This window comes from Anolis carolinensis, unplaced genomic scaffold (assembly GCF_035594765.1).
Source record: "Anolis carolinensis isolate JA03-04 unplaced genomic scaffold, rAnoCar3.1.pri scaffold_7, whole genome shotgun sequence".
In the NCBI taxonomy this organism is placed as follows: domain Eukaryota; kingdom Metazoa; phylum Chordata; class Lepidosauria; order Squamata; family Dactyloidae; genus Anolis; species Anolis carolinensis.
In genome coordinates, this window is record NW_026943818.1 from 827,757 (window position 1) to 840,256 (window position 12,500).

The 12,500-nt window shown below is 40.1% G+C and overlaps 1 protein-coding gene across 2 annotated transcripts in view; it reads left to right on the forward strand.

The window, feature by feature from the left end:
• Positions 1–3,318: 3,318 nt before the first annotated feature.
• Positions 3,319–12,500, forward strand: part of crb2 (crumbs cell polarity complex component 2) — a 55,531-nt gene continuing 46,349 nt past the window's right edge. For both annotated transcript variants that reach the window (XM_062959481.1, XM_062959480.1), the window contains exon 1: positions 3,319–3,530. In XM_062959481.1, coding sequence (XP_062815551.1) covers positions 3,482–3,530 — 49 coding nt within the window. In that variant the 5' untranslated portion in view covers positions 3,319–3,481. The remainder of the gene's footprint in view (positions 3,531–12,500) is intronic.

Consider the following 12,500-nt stretch of genomic DNA (forward strand, 5'->3'; position numbering starts at 1 on the left):
GGGTTGGTGCTCATCTCCATTTCTAAGCCAAAGAGCCGGCGTTGTCCACAGACACCGCCATGGGCATGATTGCATGGAGTGCCATTACCTTCCCACCAGAGCAGTACCTATTGATCTACTCGCACTCTGGGGGTTGGTGCTCATCTCCATTTCTAAGCCAAAGAGCCGGCGTTGTCCACAGACACCGCCATGGGCATGATTGCATGGAGTGCCATTACCTTCCCACCAGAGCAGTACCTATTGATCTACCCGCACTCTGGGGGGTTGGTGCTCATCTCCATTTCTAAGCCAAAGAGCCGGCGTTGTCCACAGACACCGCCATGGGCATGATTGCATGGAGTGCCATTATCTTCCCGCCGGAGCAGTACCTATTGATCTACCCGCACTCTGGGGGGTTGGTGCTCATCTCCATTTCTAAGCCAAAGAGCCGGCGTTGTCCACAGACACCGCCATGGGCATGATTGCATGGAGTGCCATTACCTTCCCACCAGAGCAGTACCTATTGATCTACCCGCACTCTGGGGGGTTGGTGCTCATCTCCATTTCTAAGCCCAAGAGCCGGCGTTGTCCACAGACACCGCCATGGACATGATTGCATGGAGTGCCATTATCTTCCCGCCGGAGCAGTACCTATTGATCTACCCGCACTCTGGGGGGTTGGTGCTCATCTCCATTTCTAAGCCAAAGAGCCGGCGTTGTCCACAGACACCGCCATGGGCATGATTGCATGGAGTGCCATTATCTTCCCACCAGAGCAGTACCTATTGATCTACTCGCACTCTGGGGGGTTGGTGCTCATCTCCATTTCTAAGCCAAAGAGCCGGCGTTGTCCACAGACACCGCCATGGACATGATTGCATGGAGTGCCATTATCTTCCCGCCGGAGCAGTACCTATTGATCTACCCGCACTCTGGGGGGTTGGTGCTCATCTCCATTTCTAAGCCAAAGAGCCGGCGTTGTCCACAGACACCGCCATGGGCATGATTGCATGGAGTGCCATTACCTTCCCACCAGAGCAGTACCTATTGATCTACCCGCACTCTGGGGGGTTGGTGCTCATCTCCATTTCTAAGCCAAAGAGCCGGCGTTGTCCACAGACACCGCCATGGGCATGATTGCATGGAGTGCCATTACCTTCCCACCAGAGCAGTACCTATTGATCTACTCGCACTCTGGGGGTTGGTGCTCATCTCCATTTCTAAGCCCAAGAGCCGGTGTTGTCCGTAGACACCTCCAAGGTCACGTGGCCGGCATGATTGCATGGAGCGACAATGTTACCTTCCCGCCGGAGCAGTACCTATTGATCTACTCACATTCTCATGTCAGTAGACACCTCCAAGTTCATGTAGCCACTGGCATGACTGCATCGAGCACCATTACCTTCCCGCCAAGGGGAGCAGTACCTATTCATCTACTCACATTTGCATGTTTTCGAACTGTTCAGTTAGCCGAAGCTGGGGCTAACGGCGGTAGCTCACTCCGCTCCTAGGATTCGGACCTGCGGCCTTTTGGTCCGCCATTTCAGCAGCTCAGCGCTTTAACACGCTGCGTCACCAGGGGCTCCTTAGGACTCCAATATGCCGATGATAACGTAGTCTGTGCGCATTCATACTTACAAGTCACTTCAAATTGCTAGGTTGGCCAAAGCTGGGGCTAACGGCGGGAGCTCACTCCGCTCCTCGGATTCAGAGAGGAGCCGGGGACGATTGGATTGAAGACTTGCTGCCGTATGCTGATGATAACGTAGTTTGTGCGCATTCAGAAGAAGACCTACAAGTCGCTCCAAACTGCTAGGCTGGCCGAAGCTGGGGCTAACGGCGGGTGCTCACTCCGCTCCCCGGATTCAGAGAGGAGCCGAGGAGGATCGGATCGAAGACTTGCTGCCGTATGCCGATGATAACGTAGTCTGTGCGCATTCAGAAGACCTACAAGTCCCTCCGAACTGCTAGGTTGGCCGAAGCTGGGGCTAACGGCGGGAGCTCACTCTGCTCCCCAGATTCAGAGAGGAGCCGAGGAGGATCGGATCGAAGACTTGCTACCGTATGCCGATGATAACGTAGTCTGTGCGCATTCAGAAGAAGACCTACAAGTCGCTCCGAACTGCTAGTTTGTCCGAAGCTGGGGCTAACAACGGGTGCTCACTCCGCTCCCCGGATTCAGAAAGGAGCCGAGGAGGATCGGATTGAAGACTTGCTGCCGTATGCCGATGATAACGTAGTCGGTGCGCATTCAGAAGAAGACCTACAAGTCGCTCTGAATTGCTAGTTTGTCCAAAGCTGGGGCTAACGGCAGGAGCTCACTCCGCTCCCAGGATTCAGAGAGGAGCCGAGGAGGATCGGATCGAAGACTTGCTGCCGTATGCCGATGATAACGTAGTCGGTGCGCATTCAGAAGAAGACCTACAAGTCGCTCTGAATTGCTAGTTTGTCCAAAGCTGGGGCTAACGGCAGGAGCTCACTCCGCTCCCAGGATTCAGAGAGGAGCCGAGGAGGATCGGATCGAAGACTTGCTGCCGTATGCCGATGATAACGTAGTCTGTGCGCATTCAGAAGAAGACCTACAAGTCGCTCTGAATTGCTAGTTTGTCCAAAGCTGGGGCTAACGGCAGGAGCTCACTCCGCTCCCAGGATTCAGAGAGGAGCCGAGGAGGATCGGATCGAAGACTTGCTGCCGTATGCCGATGATAACGTAGTCGGTGCGCATTCAGAAGAAGACCTACAAGTCGCTCTGAATTGCTAGTTTGTCCAAAGCTGGGGCTAACGGCAGGAGCTCACTCCGCTCCCAGGATTCAGAGAGGAGCCGAGGAGGATCGGATTGAAGACTTGCTGCCGTATGCCGATGATAACGTAGTCGGTGCGCATTCAGAAGAAGACCTACAAGTCGCTCTGAATTGCTAGTTTGTCCAAAGCTGGGGCTAACGGCAGGAGCTCACTCCGCTCCCAGGATTCAGAGAGGAGCCGAGGAGGATCGGATCGAAGACTTGCTGCCGTATGCCGATGATAACGTAGTCTGTGCGCATTCAGAAGAAGACCTACAAGTCGCTCCAAACTGCTAGGTTGGCCGAAGCTGGGGCTAACGGTGGGAGCTCACTCCGCTCCCCGGATTCAGAGAGGAGCCGAGGAGGATTGGATTGAAGACTTGCTGCCGTATTTGATCAGGAGGCATTTCAGGGAGAAAAAGTTTCCAAACCCTCCCTGAATCTTTTTTGTTTCCTTCTGGTTGTAATGAGAACGTAGTGCTGCCTGGCGCACGGCTGCAGTGCCGGCGGCTCCGGGCCGGAGATCCAGGCCGTGTTTTCCAGCGGCTTCAGCCTTGTGGCAAGTGGACAGCGAGAGTGTCCAGCTTGTTCGGAGCCAAGCATGGAGCCGGGCGGCCTCTCCGCATCCTCCTCCTCCTCCTCCTCCTTGGAAGGCGTCTCAAGGGTGGTGCTGGTGGTGGTGGGCTTCTGAGCCGTGACCGGGGTCCCACACCGAGAGGGCCATGGGGTTCAGAACGGTGCTCCTGCTCTTGCTCTGCGTCTGGATGTGGGGTGAGTAGTTACTCCTCTCTGATGCATCTCATGCTGCTTTCTGTGGCTTTGGGGGCAACACAACAACACCCCCATAACAATTGTTTGGGAGTCTCAACTGCCACTTTGGCTCAAACTTTAGCACAAGTGAGTTAGTGCTCCCAGGAGTGCGCTGCCCATGCAGATCCATTTCGAACTGATGTAGATCCATACTGTATGGGTGGTGGCTTTGAGGGCAACATAACAAGTATTTCGGAGTCGCAACTGCCACTTTGGCTCAAACTTTAGCACAAGTGAGTTAGTGCTCCCAGGAGTGCGCTGCCCATGCAGATCCATTTCAAACTGATGTAGATCCATACTGTATGGGTGGTGGCTTTGGGGGCAACATAAGTATTTCGGAGTCGCAACTGCCACTTTGGCTCAAACTTTAGCACAAGCGAGTTGGTGCTCCCAGGAGTGTCCTGTACATGCAAATACGCTTTGAACTGATGTAGATCCATACTGTATGGGTGGTGGCTTTGGGGGCAACACAACAAGTATTTCGGAGTCGCAACTGCCACTTTGGCTCAAACTTTAGCACAAGCGAGTTGGTGCTCCCAGGAGTGTCCTGTACATGCAAATACGCTTTGAACTGATGTAGATCCATACTGTATGGGTGGTGGCTTTGGGGGCAACATAAGTATTTCGGAGTCTCAACTGCCACTTTGGCTCAAACTTTAGCACAAGTGAGTTAGTGCTCCCAGGAGTGTCCTGTACATGCAGATCCACTTTGAACTGATATAGATCCATACTGTATGGGTGGTGGCTTTGGGGGCAACACAACAAGTATTTCGGAGTCGCAACTGCCACTTTGGCTCAAACTTTAGCACAAGCGAGTTAGTGCTCCCAGGAGTGCGCTGCACATGCAGATCCGTTTCGAACTGATGTAGATCCATACTAGTGGTGGGGATGTTGACGGGACTGTGCAAGTTTTGCATCCTAACAGAAAAAAGCATTTTATATAATAATAATAATAATAATAATAATAATAATGGTAATAGAATGCAATCAAATGTCATTATCACCAACAGAAAAAAGCATTATATATACTACTTCTACTACTACTAATAGTAGTAGTCATTGTATAATACTACTAATAATAATAGTCGTATGTAATTACAATAATAGTAGTAGTCGAATAATAATAAAAGTAGTTGTTTAATAATAATAAGAACAGTCATAAAATAATAATTATGATAGTAGTAGTCGTATAATAATAATAGTCGTATAATAATAGTTGCATAATAGTAGTCATCGTATAATAATAGCTGTATAATAATAATAATGACTTATAATAATAATAGTCGTATAATAATAATAGTAGTAGTCCTATAATAATAGTAGTCATATAATAATAATAATATTAATAATAATAATAATAGTTGTATAATAATAATAATAATAATAATAATAGTTGTATAATAGTAGTAGTCATATAATAATAATAATAATAATAATAATAATAGTCATATAATAATAGTAGTAGTCTTTGTACAAAATAATAATAATGTCATATAATAATAATGATAGTAGTAATTGTAGTCATATTATAATAATAATAGTGGTCTAATAATAATAATAATAATAATAATTGTATAATAATAATAGTAGTAGTTGTATAATAGTAGTAGTAGTCATATAATAATAATAATAGTCGTATAATGATAGTAGTAGTCTTTCTACAAAATAATAATAATAATAATGTCATATAATAATAATGATAGTAGTAATTGTAGTCATATAATAATAATAGTCATAAAATAATAATAATAATAGTCGTATAATAATAATAGTAGTAGTTGTAAGTTGTATAATAGTAGTAGTAGTAATATAATAATAATAATAATAATAGTCGTTTAATAATAGTAGTAGTCTTCGTACAAAATAATAATAATAATAATAATAATAATGTCATATAATAATAATAATGATAGTAGTAATAGTAGTCTTATAATAATAATAATAGTCTTATAATAATAGCAGTAGTTGTATAATAATAACAATAATAATAGTCATATAATAATAATAGTAGTAGCTGTATAATAGTAATACAGTAGAGTCTCACTTATCCAAGCTAAACAGGCCGGCAGAATGTTGGATAAGCGAATATGTTGGATAATAAGGAGGCATTAAGGAAAAGCCTATTAAACATCCAATTAGGTTATGATTTTACAAATTAAGCACCAAAACATCATGTTATACAACAAATTTGACAGAAAAAGTAGTTCAATACACAGTAATGTTATGTTGTAATTACTGTATTTACGTATTTAGCACCAAAATATCACGATATATTGAAAACATTGACTACAAAAATGCGTTGGATAATCCAGAACGTTGGATAAGCGAGTGTTGGATAAGTGAGACTCTACTGTATTATGATAGAAGTAGTTGTATAAAAATAGTAAAAATAGATGTATAATAATAATAATAATAGTCATATAATAATAGTAGTAGTAGTTGTATAATAACCATAATAATAATAATGTATACAGTAGTGTCTCACTAATCCAAGCTAAACGGGCCGGCAGAAGCTTGGATAAGTGAATATCTTGGATTAAAAGGACTGATCAAGGAAAAGCCTATTAAACATCAAATTAGGTTATGATTTTACAAATTAAGCACCAAAACATCATGTTATACAACAAATTTGACAGAAAAAATAGTTCTATACGCAGTAATGTTATGTTGTAATTACTGTATTTACGAATTTAGCACCAAAATATCACGATGTATTGAAAACATTGACTACAAAAATGGCTTGGATAATCCAGAGGCTTGGATATGTGAGGCTTGGATAAGTGAGACTCTACTGTAGTAGTAGTCATATAATAATAATAATAGTCGTATAATAATAGTAGCAGTAGTCTTTGTACAAAATAGTAATAATGTCATATAATAATAATGATAGTAGTAATTGTAGTCATATAATAATAGTCATATAATAATAGTAGTAGTAGTAGTAGTCATATAATAATAATAATAGTCGTATAATAATAGTAGCAGTAGTCTTTGTACAAAATAGTAATAATGTCATATAATAATAATGATAGTAGTAATTGTAGTCATATAATAATAGTCATATAATAATAGTAGTAGTAGTAGTAGTCATATAATAATAATAATAGTCGTATAATAATAGTAGCAGTAGTCTTTGTACAAAATAGTAATAATGTCATATAATAATAATGATAGTAGTAATTGTAGTCATATAATAATAGTCATATAATAATAGTAGTAGTAGTAGTAGTCATATAATAATAATAATAATAGTCGTATAATAATAGTAGCAGTAGTCTTTGTACAAAATAGTAATAATGTCATATAATAATAATGATAGTAGTAATTGTAGTCATATAATAATAGTCATATAATAATAGTAGTAGTAGTAGTAGTCATATAATAATAATAATAATAGTCGTATAATAATAGTAGCAGCAGTCTTTGTACAAAATAGTAATAATGTCATATAATAATAATGATAGTAGTAATTGTAGTCATATAATAATAGTCATATAATAATAGTAGTAGTAGTAGTCATATAATAATAATAATAATAGTCGTATAATAATAGTAGCAGTAGTCTTTGTACAAAATAGTAATAATGTCATATAATAATGATGATAGTAGTAATTGTAGTCATATAATAATAGTCATATAATAATATAATAATAATAATAGTCGTATAATAATAGTAGCAGTAGTCTTTGTACAAAATAGTAATAATGTCATATAATAATAATGATAGTAGTAATTGTAGTCATATAATAATAGTCATATAATAATAATAGTAGTAGTAGTAGTCATATAATAATAATAATAGTCGTATAATAATAGTAGCAGTAGTCTTTGTACAAAATAGTAATAATGTCATATAATAATAATGATAGTAGTAATTGTAGTCATATAATAATAGTCATATAATAATAATAGTAGTAGTAGTAGTCATATAATAATAATAATAGTCGTATAATAATAGTAGCAGTAGTCTTTGTACAAAATAGTAATAATGTCATATAATAATAATGATAGTAGTAATTGTAGTCATATAATAATAGTCATATAATAATAATAGTAGTAGTAGTCATATAATAATAATAATAATAGTCGTATAATAATAGTAGCAGTAGTCTTTGTACAAAATAGTAATAATGTCATATAATAATAATGATAGTAGTAATTGTAGTCATATAATAATAGTCATATAATAATAATATAATAATAATAATAGTCGTATAATAATAGTAGCAGTAGTCTTTGTACAAAATAATAATAATAATTATAATAATAATAATAATAATAATGTCATAGTCATCGTATAATAATAGCAGTAGTAGTCATAGTAATAATAGTAAGCATGGTGTGTGTGTGGGAGGATATACGTTGCAGTCGGCACATGATTCAGTGCGGTTTGGTTCGTCTCCTTTTCGAAGGCCATGCGCAAGACAAGAGCCAGGCGCTTTGGTGGTGAAGAAAGAGGTTGAGCAGGGAAGATGGGGACAGAATGGGAATGCAAAAGGAAGGAACCCGGAGGAGGAAGAGCACCGTTGTGCTTGGCCTCTCTCTCCTCCTTGCGATGCGCTCCTTTCTTCTGGCCCAGGAGTTCGGAGCGCATGGTTGTCGCTCTCTTTCTCTCCCTCCCTTTGTCTCCTTTTGGAATTCGGCTGCTCCCCGGGACGGAGGCTTTTGTGTCCCGTCTCCATGGCTACTGAGAAGCATGCCAGGCGGGCCCTGGACATTTCATGGGGCTTTTGTGCCGCCGGAGAAAGGAGAAAGCCAAGCAAAGCAGCAGCAGGCCCAGGCCGTGCCGTGCCACGCCGTGGAATGCAACACGCCAAGGCCCGGCCTGGGAGGAGGATGAAAGCTAGAAAAAAGTTGGCTTGTCTCATTTGCGGTCCTAATTATGCACATATATTTTATATATATATATATTCCACTTGCCTAGTTTCCAGGATGCCTGCCATAGATGTGGGAGAAACGTCAGGAGAGAATGCTACCGGAGCATGGCTGGAAAACTCACAGCAACCCCGTAGTTCCAGCCATGACAACAAACCACTGCTATTATTGATCGGTAGCGCATTAACCGATCTCTTCTCCGTGTACTTTTGTGCGCAACCAGTGTCTCCACCAGGAGCCGTACACGGGGGATCCAATGCGCACCTGGCCGGCTCTCTTTTCATGCGCTTCATGCTTCACGCTGACAATGAATATTCACTGCGGAAACGTCGGCGTGATCAGAGGTAGAAATGGGGAGCTCACACAGGCTCCTGGACATCAAGCAGCCAGACTTTGAAGCCGCAAGGCTATTCAGTGCTAATCAAGCAGCCAGGCCTTGAAGCTGCAAGGCTATTCAGTGCCGTGCCACGCTGTGGAATGCAACACGCCAAGAGCCTCGGAGGGTGAAAGCTAGCAAAGAGTTGGTTTTTCCCATTTTCGGTCCTGATTATGCACATCTATCTATATATATAAAAGAGTGATGGCATCAGGGCAGCGCACAAAACAACAAAACTACAGGCCCCCCAACCTCAAAATTTGACAACACAACCCATCATTCATGGCTCTAGGTTGATACAACAAAAAGGAAAGAAAAATAAAGTCCTAATTACAGGGAGAGGAATAATAGTTTTTATCCAATTGCTGCCAGTTAGAAGGCTAAGCTCCACCCACTTGGTCTCCTAGCAACCTACTCAGCCCAGGGGACAGGCACAGTTAGGCCTCACTTAGGCCTCTTCCACAGATTATCAGATTTTAACTGGATTATATGGCAGTGTAGACTCAAGGCCCTTCCACACAGCTATATAACCCATTTAGAATCTTATATTATCTGCTTTGAACTGGATTATCTTGACTCCACACTGCCATATAATCCACTTCAGTGTGCATACTAAACATAAAGACAACCATACAACAGACATTCAATACCACCACTAACGACCTCAACCATTTCTCACCAACACCACCAGACAACAACACAGCAACGCGTGGCCGGGCACAGCTAGTCTATATATATAAAAGAGTGATGGCATCACGGCGACCCACAAAACAACAAAACTACAGGCCCCCCAACCTCGAAATTTGACAACACAACCCATCATCCACGCCTCCAGGTTGATACAACAAAAAGAAAAGAAAAATAAAGTCCTAATTAAAGAGAGAGGAATAATTGCTTTTATCCAATTGCTGCCACTTAGAAGGCTAAGCTCCTCCCACTTGGTCTCCTAGCAACCCAATAAAAATAATAAAAAACACTAAAAATTAATACAATAAAATACTATAATAACAGAAAATAACTAAAAATATTATATTATTATATTTATTATTTTCTTGTATTATTTTTATTAATTTAATAAATTAAATAAATTTTAATTTATTATATTTTATTATTTTCTTGTATTATTTTTAGTTATTTTCTGTTATAATAGTATTTCATTGTATTAATTTTTTAGTGTTTTTAATTATTTTTAGTGGTTTTTTAAATATTTTTTATTGGGTTGCTAGGAGACCAAGTTGGAGAGCTTAGCCTTCTAACTGGCAGCAATTGGATAAAAGCAATTATTCCTCTCTCTCCAATTAGGACTTTATTTTTCTTTTCTTTTTGTTGTATCAACCTAGAGGCGTGGATGATGGGTTGTGTTGTCAAATTTCGAGGTTGGGGGGCCTGTAGTTTTGTTGTTTTGTCCACTGCCCTGATGCCATCACTCTTTTATATATATAGATAGATATAGATATAGTTATATATATTCAACTTGCCTAGTTTCCAACAAACCTCACAACTTCTGAGGATGCCTGCCATAGATGTGGGAGAAACCTCAGGAGAGAATGCTACTGGAGCATGGCTGGAAAACTCACAGCAACCCAGTGGTTCCGGCCATGGGAGTCTTGGACAACAAACCACTGCTATTATTGATCGGTTGCGCATACGCCAAACTCCTCCTGCCTGTACACTTGGGAGATCAAATGCGCACCTGGCCGGCTCTCTTTTCATGCGCTGCAATGAATATTCACTGCGGAAATGTTGGCTCCTGGACATCATTCCACGGGTAGATCAACCCCACTTGCCTCGTTTCCAACAGACCTCACAAACCTCCGAGGAGGCCTGCCACAGGTGTGGGGGGGAAACGTCAGGAGAGAATGCTTCCGAAGCACAACATGACAGGCAACCTTTTGCGCTTGGTGTGTCAAAATTCACCAAAAAAAACCGAGCATGACTTGGGTGGTGTGTCACTTTGAGAAAAAAAAACAACATATTTTCTCAATATATATAGTTTAAATAACAAAAATATATAATCTATTTATATAAAAGAGTGATGGCATCACGGCAGCGGACAAAACAACAAAAGTAAACACCCCACAACCTCAAAAATTGACATCACAACCCCTCATCCACGCCTCTAGGTTGATACAACAAAAAGAAAAGAAAAATAAAGTCCTAATTGGAGAGAGAGGAATAATTGCTTTTATCCAATTGCTGCCAGTTAGAAGGCTAAGCTCCGCTCACTTGGTCTCCTAGCAACCCACTCAGCCCAGGGGACCCTTGACCTTAACTACCACCAATTCCTCAATACTTTATTTCCCATACCACCAGACTTCGCCACAGCAACGCGTGGCCGGGCACAGCTAGTAAATAATATAATAATAATATAATGGTAATAATATAATAATATACTACAATAATAATAGAACAATTATATATATATATATATATATATATATATATATATATATATATATATATATGTAATGTGCATAATTCCCATGGAGTAAACACCAAAACTGGACCAAATCACACCAAATTTGGCCCCAAAAGACATTAGTCATCCAATCAATCTGCAGGCGGCAGCGTGTCAGCAAAAATGGCTAGGCGTGTTGACAGTGCTGACACGCGTGTCATAGGTTGGCCATCACTGGTATATCTGCTTTGTATATTGTAGGTTATCACCGATATCTCTCGAGTGTGTGGTGTGCTCTTCTAGACTCCCGGCACCATCAGCGCGCACTGTTAAGCATATTCCAGTTGCCAAGAGTGAGGCACATAGGGCGTTCACCGGCGGAACATCATGCAGCATGCACTGACACGGTGGACCTGGACCAAACTTGGAACGAATATGTGTTGTCGAAGGCTTCCACAGGGTTGTCGTGTGTTTTCCATTCTCTCCTGAATATATACCTCACAACCTCCGAGGATGCCTGCTATAGGTGTGGGAGAAACGTCAGGAGGGAATGCTTCTGGAACACGGCAAAGAAAGACAAGAATATTCACAGCAAGACGGTGATTCCGGCCATGGAAGCGAAGACTCCGGCTAATCCCTTCTGCGGACCTAGAGAGGAAGAGGGCAGCAGAGGTCAGCCAGGATTTGCTAATATAAGCACATGCCGGACACAACGCTGTCCAGTCCATGTCGCCTGGTCTTTTCCAAGGAGGGTCATCCGGGGACCCCATAGAGACCCCACAAGTATCCCATTCATTGACTATAATGCAACGGCCCAGCCGTATTATTATTACTATATTATTATTATTATTATTATTATTATTATTATTATTATTATTATTATATTACTATTGATATACCATATAATTAATAATAATAATAATATTACTATTGATATACCATATTATTATTATTATATTACTATTGATATACCATATAATTAATAATAATAATAATATTACTATTGATATACCATATTATTATTATTATTATTATATTACTATTGATATACCATATAATAAATAATAATAATATTACTATTGATATACCATATTATTATTATTATTATTATTATTATTATATTACTATTGATATACCATATAATTAATAATAATAATAATAATATTACTATTGATATACCATATTATTATTATTATTATTATATTACTATTGATATACCATATAATTAATAATAATAATAATAATATTACTATTGATATACCATATTATTATTATTATTATA